Source organism: Dromaius novaehollandiae, chromosome 7 (genome assembly GCF_036370855.1).
Source record: "Dromaius novaehollandiae isolate bDroNov1 chromosome 7, bDroNov1.hap1, whole genome shotgun sequence".
Lineage (NCBI taxonomy): Eukaryota > Metazoa > Chordata > Aves > Casuariiformes > Dromaiidae > Dromaius > Dromaius novaehollandiae.
The window spans coordinates 14,002,348-14,026,094 of NC_088104.1; the positions used below are offsets into that span (position 1 = coordinate 14,002,348).

The following is a 23,747-nucleotide window of genomic DNA, read 5'->3' on the forward strand; positions in this document are numbered from 1 at the left end:
AGATGTTAGCATCCAAAGCGGTGCAATACGTGCCTATCTTCACAGTTTCATACAGCTTCTTGTGGTCTAGCTCTGTAAAGGCTCCCCAGTCAGGTCTTCTCAATAAAAGAAGGGCCAGCAAGTCTCTTAAAGAAATGTTCTTTTAGTGCCTGTTTGTTTGGCACATGCATTCTTAGCTTGGGTCAGCAAGTCTTTAAAAAGAGAGACACTTATACTCACTGTCTTCATGTAACCCTTGTCCAGAGAGAAATTCCATTAGAGTAATAAAAAGGAGCAATGACATTGAGTCAGGAGAGCATTGCAGAGCAGTCATTTTGAGACAGTACAGTCTCCATCCTGAAGGAAGCTGTCAGCTTGCTTTGGCATTGTTATAAAGACTTTATTTGTCTGCACTCAACTCTTAGGGCACAAAGACAGTGCTCTCCCTTTTAAAATTTGATCAGCCTTTCATGAATAAGTTTATTTGGGGAGGAAAAAAAAGCATCCCAATGTTATTTATAAACAAATTAACAATGTCGAACAATTAGACTACTGACACATTCTGGCCTGTTCTTTAAAGCTTATTTTAATGTTATGCATATGCCAGTAGATTATGGAACTAATGTAAAACAAGAGCTAAATGACTGTTCTCTGAGGAATCAATATACATTTCACTAGTCACTCTGGTTTTATAGTAATTGGGGAAAAACACCTAATACCATCCATAGTTACCCAGTCATCTTGCTCTGTTTTCATTTGGACTGTAAACAGGTAAAACTTCTGCCTTCTTTGACAGCTTGCCTTGCAGGAAAACTAGTATTGTAATATTTGGCCCTGTATTTTTTGAGCTTTGGCACCAAACATTTTTGTATTTCATGTGATATTGAACTTGAATCAAAAGGACCCATAGAGCATTCTCTTTTTTTTCTCGCCTAAAAAGGGCATTATTAGGTTCTTCTGACTTATTAGCTTGCCTGCTCATTGATCTATCATCTCTCTCTCTCTCTATATATATATATGCGTGTGTGTGTAGATATATACACACACACACCTCAGTGTGTCTTCTCTGTTCCTCTGAGTCAGTTCTGGTGTCTGTTCATACTGTGTGATTCTAGAGTGATTTCACTGGAGCTACAGATAATTTAGAGACCAAAATATTTATGATTAGTATCTACCCGAACAGCATAGGGGTTCTCTTTGTTCTTGAAAATTGAATTCCCTGGCACAAAGGAGACTGAGAAATCTATTCCTGGGCTCTAAAAGGGAAATGTTTCAGTGAACTGGCAGCCTTGATATAGGCAGAAAGTAAGTACCTCCTGAACACACACATTTTAGGTTGTCTTCTGCAATCTAGCAGCAGGAAATAGAGGTGCCTGATTTTGTTTTTAAAACACGTTTATTAGATTTCTTAACCTATGCTTGGTGTTCTTAGCAGCTAAGCTGGAATGCCAAATACAGCTTTGTCTAGATAGAGAATTTTCAGAAGTGTGACTGAACCTTTAAATTAAGATGATGAAATCTTTTTCAGTTGTTACTGTTAGCTTTCTTGCTGCAACTAGTTTTGGCATTAACATCATGTTTTATTATGTATTTTAGCCGAGTCGAGTTAAAAAGGCTATGCGAAATATTTACTCGCATGTTTGCTGACCCTCACAGCAAGGTAAGATCACAAAGGCTTGGCTCCTTCTCTTACGTTACCATATGTGCACATTTGATGTTGTTCCAAAATGAATGGTTTGTATTTCTCTCCCTGCCATCTGCTGGGGGAAACTGGCATTTATAAATCTCATGACTGTCTGCTTTATGCTGAAGGGATATGTCTTACAGGGTGGGACTTGGTTGCTCCGTGCTTCCCAGAGAACTTGCTGCCTTTGAGAAGTTAGCTTCTGGAGCAATGCGTTCAGATTTGTCTGTACTTCTCTAGGGAGTTTCTCGGTGATGCACAACAGAGTGAGGTTCCTGAAGGGTAATGAGTCGTAGCTGGCATTATGTTCATTGGAGTTTAGATACACCAGGGAGATTTATGGAATCTCACCAACATGTTGTTCTGGATCTTTTCAAAAAATTTAAACAATGTCAGTAATATAAATACTTTGCCTTCTTTATAACATTGTCCTTTGAAGTTGAAGGCCATGACATGAATTTACATGCGTCTTCTAAAAAGAAGCAGGGAGGAATGGGAGGCTTGAGGAGAGGGGAGGCTGGACCTATAGGTACTTTCAGGTTCAGCACTCTTCTCCTGTTGGAAGGTAAGCAGCATCAGGAAGATGTGGGAAAAGGGAGTTTTGTATTCCTTCCTGAGGAAGCTTGCTGGTCCTTTTTTATGAGAACCAGTAATAACTGGATGAAAACATCTGTTACGTTAAATACAGTTTTAAAAAGGAGTCATCGCATAAATATTTGTGCCTCAGGCTACTTGGTAAACCAGTTCTAACAAATGATTGTCAGGTGCAAATTCCCTCAGCAGACGGATTATTTTATAGCTGCCTTTCACAGACCTACTTCAGTGCATTTTTGGCCATAGCTAATCTGGACCAACTGGACCACAGATTTGATCTAGTGTGGCAGTTCATATCTGTAAAGTCTTCAGTTTTTGGTTCTCAAAGTTCAGTCTGTGTCATGGAAATTATGTTCTCTGTGGCACTGCTGATCTGTCATCTTCATTGCTTTTATGGAATTATCACTAGAAATGCATTAGTTGTGATGTTGGACAACTGTAATTCTCAATCACTAAATTGTTATAGCATAGCTGAGGTCAGAATTTAGTCTTTCAGAAAAGTATGGTTTATTCCTGTCTTCTGTCCTTGCTGAACTCTTGTGTTTGGGATGATGTGGGACTGGGATCTCAGAAGTTGGAATAAATTGAGGAGTGAGACAGGGAAAAAACACAAAGATTGCATGCAACTGTAGAAAGCAATCCAGCTCTCCTGACTTGTTGACTTTAAAGGCGTTGCTTTCGTGAGAGAGGATGCTGGATCTGATCCAACGTATATCATGTTTTAAATAATTCTAAGAGATTTTATTTTAAGAAAATGTAAACTTTCCATGAATGCATCTTTTATCTGTTGACAAACTGCATCTGAACGATCGGGTTTGATCACTGTGTGCTAATGAGTGGTTTGTTTTGTTGCATGGCCTGCTTTGCGGTGGAATTCACAACAGAGAGTAAGTGCGTTCTTCCCCTCTTCTTTCATTTGTTTAATGTGGTATTTTAATACAGCACATTCTAAATGTGTATTGTTTGTGAATATTTTTTCCCAGAGCAATGTGGTCACTAAAACCATTCATTCATGAAACTGTCTATAACAAAGTCATCATGAAACTCAAATAATGGGGGTGGGGGGAGGGGTATTTAGAAATCTATTTATAGCCTTGTCTGTCTTTTTGTGACACACTTTTTGTTTATAGGTCTTCAGCATGTTTCTGGAAACCCTGGTTGATTTCATCATCATTCATAAAGATGACTTGCAGGACTGGCTTTTTGTTCTCCTGACACAGTTGCTGAAGAAAATGGGAGCAGATCTGCTGGGGTCTGTGCAGGCAAAAGTTCAAAAAGCTCTGGATGTCACAAGGTAGAGTACTCGGATGGCAAAAATTATATAGGTTTTCTCAGGATTACAAGAAGACACCTAACGTACATCTTAGAAACCCAGGAGTGCCATACATTTTGAGGGAAGGATCCTACCAAATACCAGTATAAATGAGAACAAAATCACATCACAGTATTTAAAGTATTGAAATCCAAAGCTTGAGTTAACAAAGTTAATCAGTTTTACATTTTAGATGTTCTCTAAAGTTATCCATGTAGGAAAAAGGGTTTTTTACTTCAATTTTCTTTACTTGACTCATAAATGATCATTTGTGGTGTTCAAAAAGTGATTGGTGCTTTGTATCAAAGCATGTCTTACATGTCTTAAATGTGTTTAAACAGCAAATACGGGTAATGTAAGGAAAAGATCTTGAATGCTGCTGTGTCCTTGCATACCTGTTCAATTCTGTAGTTCATGTTCTTTCCTAAGAATGTCTGGTATAGGACATCTTCATAATAAAGTGTAGCTGATCCGAAAAATTATAGAATTTTAGGAGGGGAAAAATGTCTCAAGAGCAAATGAGGTAAAAGAGGAGGAAATAAGAGAAATCAAAACAATTTATGAAGTCTGGGGAAAAGATAAACTGGTGTGCTACTATAAATAAGGGAACAAAGAACAGCCTGAAGTGAAAAAAGGGTGGAGCGGTATAACAAAAGCAGGAGAAGTATAGGTATATTGACTTAGCAGTTTTTGCCAGTGTTCATTCAATAATCAGCTGATCCTTGGATGTGACGTTTAAAAAAAAAAAAAGAAAAAGAAAAAAAAAGAAAAGTCATGATAGATGCTGAACTCTCATATGTGAACTTTTATGTATCAGATTAAATTAGTCCTGATCGTTCATGTTGCATTACATTTTTGCCTTTTGTTTTCTTTGGACAGGGATTCTTTTCCATTTGATCAACAATTTAACATTTTGATGAGGTTTATTGTAGATCAGACCCAAACACCAAACCTCAAGGTCAGTATCAAAAGCCTTTTCAATGAAGCATAAACATGGTGCTCTTAATTTGCAATGACATATGTGCTTTAAAGTACAGAACTCATGAAAAGATAACTGATTGTAAATACCTGTATTACCTGTATGGTACAATATAGAAAGTACATTGGCAGCTTTGATTTATTTCTGCAGTTGTTTACGTATTTTTGTAAGAAATATAATTTCCAAAAGTCTGCACATGATGGTAACTCTGTTCTCATCTCCTGAAATGACTCCAGTAATACCTAGGCTAATTTTTTTAAGCATCTCAAGTTATAGAGACATGCCTGGTTGGATTTACAATAAGGCTTTTGACTTCATCAGGAGTTAGCAATCAATGTGCTTTTGAAATCTCCTCTCCCCCCACACCCCCCAACACACTCCTCTTCCCCTCCCCATTTTAATACACTTAAATATCTTTAAAAATATTGCTCTGTGAATCATCACAAGTCAGTAAGAGTTGGGCTTTGGGTGCACTGGAAAGTATCAGAGTGAAGTTTAGAAGGGGAAAACTCTGTGATCTTGATGGGAAGAAACCTGGTTATACAGGGCAGGAGGGACCAGAGCCCTCACCCTGGACAAGTGGGGAACTGGGCCACTAAGCACACAGTCACAAGTGCTTGTTATACTGAATAGACGTAGTGAAAAGGATTTGTGTTTAGGTTTTGAAGGAAAAACATTGGGGTTCTGTTACTGAATCCTCTTAAGGGGATACAGTCATGCAGCCTGTCCTTAAGGAGGTTGCTTTATCAAGGTTATAGAAACACTGAAAACTCTGTAGATCATCACATTTCTCTTCCAGTGATGGGCATGCAGGAATATACAGGATGCCAAATAACTGGAGTGTTTTCTGTCTGATCTCCAAAATCTTAGCTCTTTGAAGACTCTAGCCTCAACATTTATTTTGAGAACAGAAACTAAATTTTGGCATCTGAAATAACCCTGGATATAAAAGAGAGACCATAAGACGTTAAAACATTTGATACTGGTGCAGGCAGTGTGGTGGAGTGCTGATTTGCTTATGCAAATGCACAAGCAGACGTACTTTTTTCAAGCCAGTTCTGATGTACCATTCCAGACTGTTACTATACAAAGTTAATCCTGGGTAGAAAGTTGCTTTTGATTTTGAGACATGACATGGAGACTTGTTACATATTGTTTTTTTCCCCTCAGTACATGGAACTTGTAAATCTGTAGAAATATAATTTATCATTGGCTAATTCAGTGTTTTGCCAGTTCATCAGACTGACAAATCTCACTTCTCAGGTGAAAGTTGCTATCCTGAAGTATATTGAGTCCCTGGCAAGACAGATGGATCCAACAGACTTTGTGAACTCCAGTGAGACAAGACTTGCTGTATCTAGAATTATAACTTGGACAACAGAACCAAAGAGCTCAGACGTGAGAAAGGTAAGCCAAAATGCTGGAGCACTTGCAGTAATTGTTGTTCTTCCCCAAAAAAGGAAAAAAAATCAGTCTTAAAGACAATAAAAAAAATCAGTAGTTAAATTCTAATTTTAAAAAAGAATTTTGCGTACCTTGCCATACAAACTAAAGTATCAATTCAGTAAAGGCACTCTTCCCATTTTTTTTATAGCTACTCAGCTGTGTGGCTTTAACTGCTATTAACATGCAAAAAGGGAACACGATTTAAACGGTACTTGTTACTGAGCAGTGTGGAAATATCTGTAGTATTTTGTTTACTTAGGTAAAGAGTAGGTGCTTTGTAGACTCAAATGAAATCTAGCACAACTTCTGCGATGCGGTATTTTTAAAGGAAAGAAAACAAATCAGTAAGCTGCCAAGGACTCTCAATTCCTTTCTTTTAAAAGAACATTGTGTTTATCTCAGCTTGGAAAAAACTGACACATTTAGGTCAGGCACAGATAATACAGTTAACTTTGTCAGGTAAGCTAAAATGCAGCAAATAACAGATACTCATCTGTCCCAAGAGAAAAGTGAGACTGTTTCATGTATCTGGCATCTGTAACACAATTTAAAATTACCTTCTTTTCCCAGCCCAAGTATAGGAATAAATTCCAGTAGATGTTATGGGTTTTGAGAAGTACTTGGACTAAAAACTCTGAAGTATTTCAGAATGTAAAAATTTTATGAGATTTCTATACTCTAAACACATTTAAAATGTTGAATTAATACTAGAATAAGATTTCACTATTTTATAACTTTGCCAATAAAATTGTTTTTGTTGATTATTTGACTTTGATGAAATGGTCACTGGCTAAGAAAGGTGCTGCGACTGCACCATATCTGATGGCTGTCAGACTTCAAGGAAGGTTCCTGTGGGTATGTTGTGTGCTTTCCAGCATATGTATGGTCGATCTGGAGGAAAATGTCTCATCCACTTCTTAGACTTTCTGCAGGAATTATTTACACCGGTGTGACTAGAATTTGCTTCCACAAGATAGTCTGTCTCTGAAAAGAGTGACTTTAAATTCTGGACTTAAATCTGGATCATGCGTTTCCATTTTGATGCTCTATTTACAAAGTTGGAATTAAATAGCAGGCAAAGAAACTGCTTCTCTGTTACAGTTCAAAGTAAACCCCAAGCTGTTCACTCTGGCAGGTGAGAATTTTGTGACTTATTTAACTAGAAATATATACTGAAAGCAAAAAGCAGAATCTCCATGCTGCTCAGCAGAAGAAACATTCCACCATTAGGGGTCGTCATTGCTGCACACAAAACTGGGCGCCGAATCTCTCCGCAGCAGCCGAGCCGCGGGCCGCTAGCTGTGAAGCTGCGGGATGTGGGGAGCGCCTGTTCAGGGCGCAGTGGCCGTCCTTTTATCCGTTTCCAAGACTCGCCGAGCTCTGATAAAACTGCCAGGAAACTTCACCTGAGCAGTACCCAGGCAAGTGTCACAGTGCCTTGGGGCTGATAAGAAATTACTGAATCTAATTTCTTTTTATTAAACATGAATGTGACTACTGCATTTGCCTCTAGTGCTGGTAGGGTTCAAGTGTGGTATTCCACAGTTGGGCTAATTTAGGCTACTAAAATAAGTGCACATGTGATCTTTATTTCATCCTACTGTTGGTGTACTATGATTTTATTAAGAACATAGTGCAAACTACCGGCTTTGGAAGAAACATTGCGGCGGAGGATTTATAAGCAGTCATTGGCCATTATCTCTGTGAGGGCTGTAGTTAACAGACTAATAAATTCATTATGCAATAACGAACTAGATTATGACGGGCCAGCCCTGACACGTAAGTGTTCTGAAGAACACAATTGAAAAAAAACATTTTTGGAGACTATCAGCTGGAAAACCGATACTAGTTTTTCATATAAAAAAAAATTTGTTTGTATAACTTTAGGGTCAGAAACTGATTTTTTTTCCTCTTGGAAGGTATTACTGCTGATAACCTTCAGGATCTGAGGTTTTCAGAGTACAGAGCTGATGATGCAACTGTGAACATTGCCACCTTAAAAACTGAGGGAGCAGTTAAAGGTCTGGGAGAGAGGGAGAAGAAATAATTCAGGCTTCAAATGCTCCAGGCACTTGTCAGAATGGTGGAGAGGCCTGGAACAAGTGTAAAATGTGCTAAATGTGGTTCTTTCTCACTAGTGACTGGGTTGAGACCATCAGTGCCATCAGCTGCTCCTGTGAGTTGACAGGAGCAAACTTTTTTTTGGTACTGAAGAGTCCTGGTGGCATGGTCCAGTCCACCTGTACCCCTGCAGCTGACTTGGTGGAACAGAAATGCCAGTGCTGAACTGCCTGCGAAGGCAGGAACTCTTTCTTAAAACAAATTTAGTCCCCTGACAAATCTGCTATTGACTGCTGCCTTAATGTGAATCTTTGTCATGGTCATGCTGTTCCCTCTGGATATTGCCTCTGTAAAGCAGGTACGGGTAAAACAAGCACGTTCATGCTGATTAGTTAAAAATATAAATGTTCTAGTGGTGAATGCTCATGGCTGTTACGTGCACATGGCAATTAATTATAGAGATTTTATCCTATGGTAGCAGAGGGATCTGCTCATGAAATGGATTATATTATCCGTCAATAATGGGATGATCCTTCCGTTACTATTAACTGTATGTGATGGTCATGGAGGTCCCAGCCCTGTGGTTATTAAGGTACTGGAGAAAAATGCAACCTGAGGTGACATCTAATCCAAAGAGCTTTTTCAAACAATGATACATCCTGTATTAAACTCAGTACACTCATACGATGATGACTTAAGCATGAGTGATGATCATGCTTAACCTGTCTGCCATTGGACTTGGACTGCAGATCATATTTAATAGCCATTGAAATCAGGAATAAACTTAGCCTAAGAAATTGCTGTTGTGCATAAAAGAGTTTGTTTTAGCATGGAATGACATCTATGGCTAAATATAAGCTCTGTTATCACTTTCGTGTATTAAAAAAAAGACATGATGTACTTTAAGGAACGTTCAGTTGACATCGCTGAGTAATTGACAGATATCTCAATGTCTCGGGGCAGAACCCATTTAAATTGTTGACAGTGGCAGTAAATTATGTATAGTGAAAATTATTGTCATGCTTTATTTTTAAAATAGTGAACTGCAGAGTGTTATGGGTAAATATTTTTTCTTGTTTTAAAGATGGTTAACACTTAACTTAAATGCAAGGTAAATACTCTTAAGATTTACTTCCTGGAAACAGTGCTAGAAGAAAGGTGAAAGGCGTTTGGCCTCTGTGTTTAACAAAAGCCTTTAGGTAGAAACAGATCATGCTTCATTGTATAGATAATTATATGGGACGTGGTTCAAATTTTGACTTCAGGTGCAATGAATGATGTATGTGAGAGCATGTGTTGGTGATTTATGCACATACAGCCAATTTGTTGCTGATTCGCCAAGCAACGACGTGCATGATACGTACATCAATGAACAGAGCACAAATCACGATTTAAGAACTCCAGTTTTGATTGTATTAGTGTTTAACCTAAGTTAACTAAGTGTGAGTCACTTCACTTTCCTCTGCCTTGGTTTATTTCTTTCTATCACAGGGTGTCAATTCTGATTTTTTTGAAAATGTTTCAGATTTGATGAAATCATTCTACAAAAGCCAGTTATTACTGCACAGAAGAGTAACACAAGATGATAATGCAAATAGATGACTGGTGTTGAGGATATTAAGTCAGTAACTTCACTGTTATCACTAATATTGTCAGCAAAGTTATTGTGCAATCCTTATGTAGGCAAAACTCCCATTAATTTTGGATGACAGGATGGATTGGGCTCTGTGTGGGAAAATACTCTGATCTTGGTGAAGAGCCATCAGCTTGAGAATGGAAATTAAAATGAGATTTCTAATTCAACTCTGGCCAAAGCCTTAAGAAGCCTTGTGCCCAAGGCTAAGGGGAACGGAAAATTTTATTAAACATGAGTGAACAGCACTAAGAAAGGGGTGGAGTCATCTCTAAGGGCGCCTGGGATCTTAGCACTTAGAAGGAGTTTGTGTACAGGTTGAAAGGGAACAAGGCTCCTCAAGGTGAGGAGCCAGTGATGCTGCCCACTGTCTTGGTAATCAGCCAAGCTCTGGTCTTAACAGTGACAGATCTGTATTGCGTGATTGTGATTTGGCCCGATCTCAGGGAAGAAGTAATTTTTTCTTCTGTGCCAAATGTCCTGCCTGACTTCTCTGTTGATAAAACACATATGGGAGTTTTATTTTACAAGGCTGAACTTATTTTTACCTATTATGGGCAACCTCGTGTCCCGTGCATGGCATCATATTCTGCCTTCCACTTATGTAACTAGGAAAACTCTTCTTTCAACTATCCCACTTCTAAACTGTGTTTCGACCAAGCTGCCCTCAAGCATAGACAATGAATGGGACTTGGTAAGATGCTAGAGCCGTTGCAATGAATCCAAAAGCCCAAGCAAGCGTTTGTATTGCTTGGATTTACATCACGGTGAGGTCCCCCTTGGACTCCCTGTCCTAAATAGTGCCCTCCTTGGATTGTCACTGGTTTGTGGGTGAAGTCTAGAGTTATCCAAAGAAAACCATGTCTGGGGTCAGCAGTTCACGGTTGCTTTCAAAACTGATTTATCAGGAAACTGTTTTGAATTACACTAGAAAAAGGAAAAAGACAACACTGTAGGCCACCAGATTCATGTTCTCGAACAGCCAAGGAGGGTTGTTTTGTTTTTTGTGGGTTTTTTGTTTGTTTGTTTGTTTTTAATAGCAATCCTGGATGCCATGTTTCAAGAAATACTGATGTTTTCACTTTGATAAGGAAATGATATCTAAAGCCTGAAGAAAGTTTGGCTAAAATATTGCTGCAATGCCTATACCAGGACCCATGATAGACAGGAAAGCAAATGCTGCTAAGGAAATGAAATTAGACTCCTTTGTAGTGTGGTGTCAACTGAGACCTCTGAAATCTCTCCTGGAACTTTGTAATTTTCTGGTTGGAGTCAGGCTGGTTTGAGCAATTCTGTGACATAGAAGTTGAGCTGAAAATGGACTCCTGAAGACTCTTAGTGAGCTGAAATGGCATCATTCGTCCTTAATACTGTTGGGCAACAACTAGTGCTGGTCATGTTCTTTCAGAGTAGCAGCAGCAGAGAGGACATTTGCAGAAATACTTTTAATGGCACATTGTTTTAATATTCCTCAGTAGGTCAGGCCTTGCCTTTCTGGACCTGAGGGTTCTCTAGCTTTCTTGTAATGTTCCTATGCAAAATTTACATGTCTGATTGCCTCCATGAAGAGCCAAGTTAACAGAGAATCGGGCCTTAGGATTTCATCTCAACCTTACAGAATCTCAAATAGCAGTATGTCCACACTGCTGAGTTCAGCTGCTTAGCAAAAGGATATTCTTAAAGAAGTCAGACCAGAACTAAATGCCAAGAGGAACTACTTTCAGGGATTTTAACATAATCATTGTTAGGAAAAATAGTGTAATTCATCAAAAATGGTGCTTGATGGATTTCAATAATTACTTGCTTTAATGCTACTAGAACAAAAAGGTTTCAGTGTCCTCCTAGCTGTGTTTCCAAAATAGTAGCTGTCATTTTCTGTTTGTTTTGAATTTGAAGCTACAGAGCTATGAAAGCACAAATATTTTTAGTGTATGCAGTGTAAGAAAAATAGCTTTTCTGAACAGTAGTGGCCAGAAAAATCATCACATGCTTGTTGGGTAACATGGTCTCATGGGTAGGTTTCCTTAAAATGGCTCTCCGATTTATACAGCCTTCTAGACTCCTTTGTGTTGAAAGCAGTTTGTCATACAAGCAGTTGCATTTTCTGTTTGCTTGAAACTAAGAGCTAATGCTAATATGAGATAAGGAATTGTTTCACAGAGCATGTGCGCTCATTCTTATATTATGTATTTGTGCATAGTATGTTTGTACATGCCATGTATATAAATACACACCACCTATATAGGTAGAGGTGACGCATCATGTTTTAATATGAGGACTAGAGGTTTACGCGATGCATTGTAGAATCATCAAATAAATGGATGATTGGCTGCTTTCTCTACACAGTGATGGATAAGTTTGCCATACTTATTCTAGCACGTCAAACTTCCGTGCAGGTTGAAGTGCATGTTTTTATTACAAACCACCTTCAGAAACTCTTCTTAGCTTATACATGGGAATTTCCCCTCAGAATTCAGACCTGCATCGTGCCAGGCTTATCATAAGAGTTTCTCAGTTGTCAGTAGAATATAATCTTTGTTGCTAGTCCTAAATAAAATAAAAAATAAAATATTGGGGGGGGGCTCTATTTCTGGAGGAGTTACCTTTTTGTGTGGAGCAAAGTTATTTGGAGTAGCCTTCATCTGCTTGACTTCTGAGAGTAATGTGTGGATCTCCTGGAAATAACGAATCTTTTTCTGCTATAGTCTTTGCTATGGCCAGGTGACAAAAGACCAACATACTTGAGGAGTTTTAATCTATTACAGAGCTGTAATCGAAGTATGTGATGATTCGGTGCTGTATAGTTTTTGCTGGCACTTGTTTGAGATGCCATTCACAATATAGTCACACTTTGACATGTCATGCTACCGTCCATGACTTATAAAACCTTTTATGCTATATTAAGGGTGTGCTGTATAAAACACAATGACAATGTGAATTTAATCTGTATGTGAATTCTGTATGTAAATCTGTTAAAACAAATTCTTCCTTTTCAGGATATGGATGTAAACAGAATAGTCTGTTAGAAATCTTCTGGGAAAACTATGTATTTAAAAACTTGAAATCAAGCTAACGTGCTTGAATTATGAACTGATGAAGCCATTGTGATTCATGCTACCCTATCACTAATGTGGATGTCTGTAATCATCTGATTCTAGACCCGAAAAGGGAGCAAGTGGGAGATTCGGTTTGGCAGATAGTTTGTTAGCTCTGTGCCAAGCTAAAGCTTAATTGTTTGCTGGAAAGTACACTTAAATGACCCTTGTTTAGAACCTGCAAGCACTCTAGGTAGATATGAGTTAATTCTCAATATCAGCTATGCTCATCAGAGAAGGTTGTCGAAGTATTGCCCTCTGCCAATACGTATGCTAATACCAGCTGCTAATGTGCCGCTGCTTCTTCCCAGTCTCACAGGATTTGTGTTTTATCTGCCCTTTAGTGTCACTAAAGGGACATGAGAGAGTGTTTCTCTGTCCTGGTATGTCCTGCATTGTTAAAAACGCATTTGCCTTAGACTGGATGGTGAAATGAATAATTCATATACAGTATGATTATATTTGTCAAAACTGAATAGACGTTAGTGTGTAGCTTCCCCAGATCGATCCCAGTATAAAAGGCATTTGTAGAGAGTGTAGGCCTGTTAGGGTGATGGTTGGGCTGGACTCAGGAGTTTGCATGTTCTTGATTTTTATTTCCCCTGAACATGCCAAGAGACATGTATGCACAGATAGATATAAGCAGATGCAAGCTCCTCTTCCAGTGCTTCTGGCTGGCTGGACGCAAGCCCTATGGCCATCTCAGTGCAGCACTTCACCTAGGCCCTGCATCTCAGCAGGATTTTCCAAATGGCCATGGAGGTAATTGGTAGGTTGCCAGAGTGAAGCACTGCAGAAGGGCTAAGGGAAGATGGGTAAGCCCAACTGTGGCTGAGTAATTTCAAGCCAGTGCTGCCCTCTGCTGAAAGGAATGGTTATGTGAAATATTAATGCTTCTTAGTTACCTGAAAATACGCAAGTGACTGATTAAAACTGTATTGTGCAAAACGATTGCATATATATACTGTTTAGATGATTTAGTTGAAATCTGTGCTTTGTCTAAATAATGTAAACTTTCCTGTTTGTCAACTCCAGACCATGCATAGTTGGGTAGGTGAGGATTTGCCAGCTAGGACAACTACAGCTTCCTCAGGGCCTGGTGAAGGCAACTTGGAAGAGAAATGTAAACAGGTAGACTAAATGCAGCGTGCACTAATCACACTAATCTTGTTTGCAGTCTCACCTCAGCTGTCCAGCTGTGCAGAGAGACCTTGTCTGGGAGCCTGAAAAAAGCGTGTCTGTCTGTCAAATAACTTTTTGGCTTTGGTGTGCTTTTCTGTTAACTTTGTTCTTGTCTGCCAATTGCTTTTGTGTCTCAGAAACAATCGGAGTTTGGGATCCTCCGCTCTTAAGGAGGTTGACGGTGTTGTGAGCCTCTCATCAGTATAAGTTTGAGCAACTTGCAAGCTGCTTTCATGTAGCTCAGGCACTGGCAGCTTCTTCTGCTTTGTGGATCGGATGAGCTGCAGGGACTATCATAAGGCACTTGTATGAAGCTTAGGTCAGGCCACTGACCAGATTTCCCCTTAAAATCATGGATTCTCTGAGTTAGCCATGGTCTTTTTTGCTTAATAAGCTCAAACTTTTTAAAAGGGACTTTAATATATTTCAGCTAAGTCACAGAGGTTGCTGGATTTTTATGAATCTGACCATCACCCACTGTCTAGGTTTAAAAAAAAAAAAAAAAAAAAAAAAGGCGCTGCTAGAGTATTTGTGCTCATTTAGAAGCTGATGCTGTTGGCCAGGATAACTTTTGCATTGGTGTCAGTGTGAAACTTTGGGAGCTGCTACTGGCCTGTGGAACCTGATGCCTAGCTGCATTGTTATGTAAAGAAAATAATGAAGTTACATAAGTGATCCCTTTCAAATGATTCAACAACCTAACGCTGAACCAGAGCCCCTCACTATCGTAGTCAGGCTCTGAATTCACTGGAGTTTCTTCAGCTTAAGCTAACAGGGAACAACCTCATCAAGATGTGATCTATAGGGCCTATGTTATGTGTTACTGAAAGGAGAGGGATTAGTGTTCCACAGTTATGGTAGAGGGAAATAAAGGCAAGGGGAAGTTCAGATACTGCTCTTTCTTCAAATTTAATATCATCAAGCATGAGTGCTGCATGGGGAATGTTTGTACATTAAGTACAGAAATAAGGGTTTTTGATTGCTTGTTTTTGAATTATGCCTTGAATAATCTAGTGAAACAGGAGCTAAGATTTTCAGAAATGACCAGTGAAAAGTCACAAGCCGAATGGAGTTAAAACTGTCAGGAAGACTATTTGTGAAAGATGCCTTTTGACTAGATAGATGTAGATCAAGTAAATGAAACTTTGATTATGATGCCTGTCCAGATCTAACTAGCAGACCGGTATAGAAATGCTGCTCCTGATGCTCTTCATTACTGAAATAAAATAAATTGTATTAAAACTGGAGAGCATTGCAAGAGTGAAACTTGGAGCATGGTATAAATGTGATTTCAAGCCTGTGTGGACCTTTCACTTTTGAGGTCAGTGGGAGCTATGCTCTTGATTTTATGGTAACATGGCCAAGACCTTTGTGTTTTAAATACAAAGCAGGAAATCACGGCTAAACTTTCAGATAATAGCTTTTACAAGGCAGTTTTTGTTTGCAATAAACAAACCTACAAATACAGTTGGATGGATGAGGAATATCTAAAAGAAAACAGCAAAGATGAACCCACATAGCTTCAGTGTTGCCTTTGAGAGCTTTACTGAAGCACAACTCACAGGCCGTAATACTTCTTGACTTTATTTCAAAAAGTACAGACTATAGTTCTGCTTTCTTTCAGGCCACGTAAGAGTGTAAGTGTTGTGAGCTAGTTCTGTACTCCATTCAAAAACCAACAATCTATTTGCAGGCCATAACAAAGCTACTAAAGAATGCTCAGCGTACACGAAATGCTGGCAGACGTCCCTGGAAACAAGCTGCACTTTCTGCAAAGAGTGGAGGATGACGGTCCTGTTTTCGTTGAAGTCAGGACCGAAAAAAAATGAAGTGACTTTTGGGAGCAGAAAATTCCCTCATATTCCTCTAGTGCAACATCTGTAATATCAATGTTTGTGCGTCAGGGCTAAACTGTACGAATTAGGTAATTGTCCATTTCAAAATGAAGCCACAGGATCACAAAGTCCCTGGTGGAGCTTTGAAGATTTTGCTCAGAGATATGTAATGCATCTTAGATCTCTCTGGCACACAGCAGGAAGGTGCCTCCAGCATCACTCATAGAGCACACATGCTCTTGCGTTCTTCTTGCTCTTTTTACACAGGAGATCTCCAAAGATGACCTTATTTCTAACCCATCTATGGGAGATGTAAGGGACAGAAAGGTATCTGGCATCCTGTCCCACTTCACTGTACCTTGGGCAGCTCCTGACTTACCAGCCCATCTCTCTGGATATTCTAGTCTGAGCAATCTCTCAACTCAGGAACCTTCTTGATCAAGTTTCCTGTTTTTGTCATCTCAATGAACATGAGATCGGCTTGTTCTGGCACAGATGCGTGTGTCTGTTTTCTAACCATCCAGGATATGCATGACTTCACAAATGGGAATGTACTTTGGCATGACTGTCACTTTGCATTTGGTTCAACATGCTCATTGTTGTCTTGAGATCTCTTGTTTGCAGTAATATTTTTATTGCAGAAAATATTATTACTGGTGAAAACTTAAGTGTCTTGGATCAGACTGGACAGAGATGCATCCTTATTGGGTACCAGGCCGAGTTGCCCGAAACTCGGGTCATAGGAAGGTAGAGTCTGGAGTTAAGAAAACCACAAGAGTCATCTCTCCCCAACTTTCATCCTTGGATTGTTAGCGTGAAGTGAAAAAATGCCATTCTGTGTTTCAGTTTAAGTCAGTGGGATTTTTGGTAGGAGGCAGCATAATCTATTTGGAGTGAAGAGTCTGGGAGACATATAGTTTATGGCAGCCCTGGGAAGCCCATTGACCACTGGGTGCCTCAGTTTCTTTGGCCATATGAAAAGAAAGCATTTTTTTTCCAGACTTTGAGATCTACAGATGGAAAGTGTTCTTTAAATACAAAGCTGTGTTACTATGGATTGAGCCGGATGAGCAGAAGGATCAGTATAGCTTGAATTGCAATTTGCACAGCGAAACAATGAGGCACTTTCATTCCCTTCCACTATGAAAGGGTTTCTGTGTACTGAAGTTCATCATCTGCTGATGGATTCCACTTCACAGGGAACTGCAGATACACTTAATTACTGCAGCTTTAAAAATATATTATTTACTAAAAGTGCTTTCTCCTTTGAGAACAAAGAATGTACAGTTATCACCACAATAGTGAATTATATTTTTTACCCTCTTTTAAGTTATTCTTTGTTTTTAGGGAGTTTTGGAAAGTTCCAGAAAGGTTCAGATGCAAGTGTCTGCTATTCCTACGCCTGTATGCTGTTCCAAAATTGGAGCGCATGCTTCTCTTATTCTGAGACTAAGCTGCTGCTTTGTATCCAGATACATATCCTGGAGGTTGGTGTGTCAATGGCTACACCCCAACTGGAGAAGGTGGTGCTGCAGAGTTCATCATGGAGGTTCTTCACCATTGCTTCACTTTCCCTGTTATTTAACTCGTTTTTTACAGTATCTCTGCATATATTCTCAACTCAAGGGTGGGGGGGAAAGAAAAAAAAAAAAGTAGAATTGGTGCCATTCACATGGGCTGTGTGCTGCTGGGGAAATCTAGTTAGGAACATGTGATGTTAATTACTCTTGCAGATCTGCACTCAGTGATTTATACTGTGTTCATTCCCATTTGATTCCATTGTCTTAGTTCAGGACATGCAGAGCTGTATGTTTGCTGATGGAATTAGTGGAGATCCTGTTCTGGCAGTGGGGTGAGACCCTGCCCAGTGAAATTAACGGTGAAATTCCCAATTGTTTCAGCAGTACCATGGTTTCACTTAGTGACTTTGGGGAATCTGATGTGTTTGCTCTCTCCTGGATGACGGAAAGGTCCCTCTCGCTGTCCCAGTAGATCTTCCACCTGAGCCAGGGACTTGTGTTGCTGTAACAGCCTCCATGGTGCGACTTGCAAGGAAAGGTGGGAAAGCAGAAGCAGGGATTCTCTGTCTGAAACAAATTTGGATCCTCGGGAAGAGGAGAGGTTGGGTAGAAACAAAAACTAGTCCCTTTCGCACTTAAAAGGCATGGGAATAGCAAATTATATTCCTAGATTCTTCATACTTATCTGAGCCTCTGGCTTTATTTTTGATTTCTGTTAATTTTTGCGGTAATTTATTCAATGGAAGTGAGTGTACAGGACAGGAGGACTAGCTGTGAGGAGCTGTACACACCTGAGATTCCTATAAATGCAAAAATGTATGCTGTAAGAACTGAAAAGTTATCTGCAGTAGTTAATATTTCCTTGTGACACATCCAAAATACGCCTGTCTGGTGTGAGCGTCGTCTTTTTAAATGAAACGCTTCTATCATTTACCATAGGAATCGTTTCAAACAGAATGCATATTTGGAGGATAAAAACTGATGGTCTTGTCTTTTTTTTTTTCTTTTTTTCTTTTTCAGGCAGCACAAATAGTCCTGATTTCCCTCTTTGAATTGAACACTCCTGAGTTTACCATGTTACTTGGTGCCTTGCCAAAAACATTCCAGGACGGTGCTACCAAGCTCCTGCACAACCACCTCAAGAACTCCAGTAACACCAGTGTGGTGAGAGGCCCTTGTCCTTGCAGATGGCAGAGCCCCAGAGGCAGCGGCTTGTTGATAAGCTGTTGCAGAAGCTCAGTAGCGTGACTGTCATCTTACTTGAAATAATATTGCAGCAGAGGCTTCTGTTTGATGTTGCTTTTATAGGGACTGTTAAAACAAAAAGCTCAGTTATTTTTAAGTTTTTAATACCATCGCAACCAATGCAGATTTGAAAAACAAAATTGCAATGCACATGAAAGTTGGTGGGGTTTGTGCTTTCAAGTCAGCATGCTTTTGAAAATCATGCCAGTAATGACCTTTGGCTAAAACAGAGGCCCTGATCCCACAGATTTTTCTGGGTATAACACGTTGAAATCTGTTCAGTTCAGTATCTGATATATTGTCTGTTAAGAAGTTTGCAGGCTGTTTGATCTGACCTAGTAGGTCTCCTCAATCTGTAACTATTACCCTAAGTTTTTGTTTTACGTGAAGCTCTGGCCTATTTTTATTTCCCTGGAGGAAGGTGTTAGTAGAGTAGAACCCAAGTGTGTTTCTAAACTGCCTTTTTCCTCATGGCAGCAAGGATTAGAGTATTTTTTGCCTTGTTTGTGTAGAAATCCTGTAAAATTTTCTGGAATTTGAACCTTCCCATCTAAGTGCATAAATAGAGACAAGGAGACATTTGCATAAGCTAGAACTGCAGCATTAGGCTTCTAGGAGAAGGGGTTGGATTCGCTAGTCCCTTCCACCTTGTTTAACTTCCTCTTGTGTGAAATGGGTCAGAAATGAGAGTATTATTCTCTTCATTTTGCTGTGGTATAAATAATTATGCAGGCCAGTGGAAAATGATAAATTATATTGCTAACTTATGCTCCTAACAAGCACAATCAGAATGCTTTAGACAATGTGGAAAATAGCTGCATAATTAAATTGCCAGAGTGATAGTCTGCATGCTTTGGAGCGTGGAGAGTAGTGTTTGAAGAGCTGGGTGACTTGGTGGATCGATAAACCATTTCCCTGGCACTACTGCAGGCCATCCATACCGCATGGTTAAAACCACAGGTTCTGTGGACTGTAGAAAGATGCACATGTGCTTTCTTGATTCTCAGAGCAGTTCCTTTGAGTGTGTTACTGTCTACACAAAGCATCGCGCTCAAAGTATTCCCCCAAATACACTTACACATTTTGCATCTGCAGTTTGAAGCACAGCTGCAGCAGGCACCTGAGCTTTGTGCCAGAGCCCTGTGTAGGCTCTGAAGGGTGACTTTCTTAGGGTTAAAAATATCATAGAGCTTCTTACCAGAAAAAAAAGCCCATATTTGCTGTGGTTTTCTTCTTCACTTGGCTCTGTCGGTTCATACTGCAGATATCTTAGGTCAAGAGCCATCATCAAAACTGGACTAAGCTTGCCCGGAGCAAATAAAGGCAACATTTGGACCTGTTGTTTTTGTTGTCCTTCTGTTTGTGTATTGTAGCACATGGCTAATCCCTGTCTTCCTGCTCCTTTGCCAGGGTTCCCCCAGCAATACCCTTGGTCGGACTCCTTCCCGGCACTCCAGCAGCAGAACCAGCCCCTTAACTTCACCTACCAACTGTTCCCACGGTGGACTGTCCCCAAGGTAATGTGGCAGGTTAAGTAAAGCACTAACAAAATCTTAAAGGGTTTCAACATGAACATGTATTTCCAGAATGACTCATTTTCAGAACAGATAAAGACCAAAAGTTTATAGTGATTTCTCCTAATGAACAGGGCTTGAACATGATAATACATGATTAGTGCTTGATTTCAGTGTTCCAGTCTGTGTTATCTGTGTAATCTTAATTTCTTTTCTCATAATATTCATTTTCTTTCACAACTAGCTCTTCTCTAGAATCACACCTCTGGGTTCCATAGAGATAATATTAAATGGCAGCATTAGAAACCAGGCAAACATTACAAAGATGATGAAGGCATTCAGATAAGGATATTGAGTTGTACCTATTCTTCAGGTGTGCCCAGTAATTCAGCTGACTCTACAGTGCCATGCTTATGCAGCTGAGAGAAATGAAAAATCTGTCCTATTGCTGTTTTATGTTTTGTGAGGATGCAGAACAAGCAGAGGTAGTGATTCTATTTCAACCATGAACACTTCTTAAATCCCTCACTTGGTTGCTTCTTGGCAGAGCAGGGGCCTAGTCCTCTGGAGGGCAAGTCTGTTGCAACCAGGTGTTTTGCTGAAGCTGCAGATGCCATCCTAGAATATATTGATCCATTCCAAAACCTTTATCTGAGCAGATACACACTCTTAAACGTTGGGAACGTACGTGTTTTGGTACCAGAAAAGCTTGGAGCAGAGGAGATATGGATTTAAACGATGTGCTTCAGGGGCATAGAAATTTTGCAGAAAGTGTTAGATTGTTACTTGGACAAGCTTTGATTCATTCTGGGAAAGCTTCAGAGCTACTGCTCCTGTTTGCTGGCCCTGCTTCTGCATGGGAGATCATTCCCCTTTGCCATAGAATAGGCAAACATGCTGGGCAAGAACTGCAGTTTGTAGTCCAATATAGTGACTTAAACTGAAATCTGTTATCAGCCCTGTTGTAACTTGCTAAAGCTTGTCTGGAAGGGATGCTTAGATGTATGAGTTTCCATGTGTCAGGAAAAACACAAATTTTCAGTCTTCAGTGAGAAGTTATACTAGTTCCAGCAGCGTTCAGGGACGCATGGGGCTTCCTGAGAAAATGCCAGATATCTAAGTATACCTTTGCGCTCCAAAATCTATTGTAATTGAAAGCCAAAGTAGAGGTTCTATACTATAATGTTTCCCAACAAAAATCTCATTAAGGAAGTAAGAAGTGGTAGAGTTTCAGGGGAAATTCAGTCATGCTGCTTCCTTTTCTCCTAGTTTCAGCATGGTTGGCCCTGCTGATTTCTGTCATGGCAAATTATAAGTTGAGATCTGTCTTCTTGTGGTTACGTTGTGGCTTTGGCCACGCTTGCATGTGGCACCTGTTTTGTTAAATCTGTGACCTTTCACCATGCTTTTTTGGGCTTTGCCATTGACACAGCTCTTCTTTGCCACTTTCTCACTCCTTTTGAGTTTGTCTTTGCGTTCTTCTCACCTCTTGATTTCAGGATGTTTGTATCAAAACATTGATTAAAAGCTTTCAACTTACATTCAGTATTTCAGTGTTGCTGTTTTCTAGAGGTGTTTTCCATGTAATATGTTCCCAAGGAGTAGCTAGAGAGGGCATGGGATTCCAGAGCATTCGGCAAGATCAAAACTGTCGCTGGTGTGGTGCTCCAGGCACTTTCTTTATGAGACAGTCATACCTTCAGCTTCCTGTGGAGTCCCTGGAGATGCTAATCCAAAAATTGAGGTCTCTGTTCAAGTAGTCTGTCTCGTTTCCCTACTGGATTTAGTTATTCAAGAGCGATGTATAAAAACCACTCTATAATGACAGGTGAAGGTGAGAACGGCATGGCTGTTTTGGGGGGAAGGGGTGGGCTGGTGGCAGCTTTTTTTGAAAAGCTCCTTTTGAAAGCTGCTTTGAAACTAGACATGGCTATAAATTGTAAGAGGTCCTTTCCCAAAGGCTGTACCAAGGCTGTGCCTATAGCTCACCGCTGCTTCCTGGGGCGCTCCAAGTGCAGGCCCCACTCATGTTGCGCGTGCCTCTATAGCTTGAGTGCAGCCAGCTGAAGGACTATCTCCAGTTCTTAATGCTAGCCTTCATTTTGGAGATGATGTTTTCCTTTGAGCTTACTCTTGATACACAGATCGGAGGGGTCAAATATAGAAACATGTTTGTCTCTACTGGGAATTCTAGCAGTCCATGAAGAAAAGATAGTTGGTGTCCAGCAGGAATATAAAAATACTGCTCAGCGTAGCTGCTCTCCCCTGGTACTGAGAGTGGGGGGGCCATATCCTTAGCTAGCGTTAAGCAGCAAGGCTTCACCGATACTAACTTATATAGTAGCTATGTAAGCCATCACCCTTAGATCATGTTGCTTCTCCCATATTATTGCCACCACAATAGATTTCCTGATTTTTGTGTATGCATTTGAGCTGTCTGGATTGATTCACTGATATGGTTGAACTGGACTTTGCTGATGCCAACAGCTAACTTGCTGAGTGAGTTGATAGTGTGTGCTCAAGTATTGCCTGACATTAGCGTCTTCAGAAGGGTAACTTGCTCACAGGGCCTTGGACAAAGTTGTTCCTCCTCCTACTTTCTTTTACTTCATCCACTCCTGTTTCGCGATCTCTGGAAAGTATCCACTACGTTTGTCAGTTGCTTCCCTGTATTTGTGCTTGCTTTTGTTGTCTTGATGGTCTTGGTTGTGGGGGAGAGGAATTATGGAGGAAATTCTGGAGAAGAAAAGCAAGGGAGGGCACTTTGGAGGGCTGAAAACAGTAAGAAAAATACCCTTGTGACAGAGAAGAAAGTATTTTCTTCTTTATTATACTATATCACTTACTAAATCTCAGATTTTCTCTGCCTGACACAAACTCAAACCATTCATCTGATTATTGCCCAGGAAATATTCTAAGTTGTGAATTCTTCCAGCATAAGAATACAGTTTTGATTGTGAAATGATCTTCTGTGAACTATGAAGTGGCATGTAGGTTGTGAATTTATCTGAAATTTCTTGGGATATTTGAAGGAATAATACCAAATGAGTGGGTTTGCTCTGCTATTTCTGCCTTTATTGGCAGCCCAGGAACATGTATATAATGCCTAAATCTTTTATAGTGCATTTCACTGCTAGATCTCTAAGCAACTTAAAAAGATGATCGGTCCTATTGTTGTGTCAAAGCTGTGAAAACTGAGACTTGGGTGAGAGAGACTAGCATCAGCTAGAATCTCATTTCTGCTAACTCTAATGGACTGCTCTGAAAAGTAAGTCACACTAAATGGTAGCACACCAGTGTAAATGATGGCAGAATTTAGGTTGTGTTGATATAGTTATTAAAAGAACAGATTTCATCCTTCAAAGATCTCTAGAGGAAATGTATCAAAATAGAAAGCTAATAATTTTATTTGCTGTGTAAGTTCAGGTGCTTTTTTTCATTGAAAATAGGAAATGCCATTAAATGTAAGTTTCGATAGTTTTAGTGTTAAGTTGAGCAAGGAAAAAATGAAAATAAGCCACCCACCTTATACAGTAAGGACAAGCCTGCTTTGCTTGGTGGCCCATTTGCAGGTAGGTGAAATCTGAGGTGTGGGATTTCTAATGAGCAGTCTTGGCTGGCGCATTTCCGTAACAGTTATCTGTAATAACTAGCAAGCAAAGCACATA

At 39.8% G+C, this 23,747-nt stretch overlaps 1 protein-coding gene across 1 annotated transcript in view; it reads left to right on the forward strand.

The window, feature by feature from the left end:
- Nucleotides 1–23,747, forward strand: part of CLASP1 (cytoplasmic linker associated protein 1) — a 196,169-nt gene that overhangs the window by 142,554 nt on the left and 29,868 nt on the right. The window contains exons 28-34 of the mRNA XM_026118450.2: nt 1,576–1,639; nt 3,142–3,144; nt 3,388–3,551; nt 4,449–4,527; nt 5,812–5,955; nt 18,341–18,484; nt 19,976–20,082. Of these exons, the coding sequence (XP_025974235.1) occupies nt 1,576–1,639; nt 3,142–3,144; nt 3,388–3,551; nt 4,449–4,527; nt 5,812–5,955; nt 18,341–18,484; nt 19,976–20,082 (705 nt within the window). The remainder of the gene's footprint in view (nt 1–1,575; nt 1,640–3,141; nt 3,145–3,387; nt 3,552–4,448; nt 4,528–5,811; nt 5,956–18,340; nt 18,485–19,975; nt 20,083–23,747) is intronic.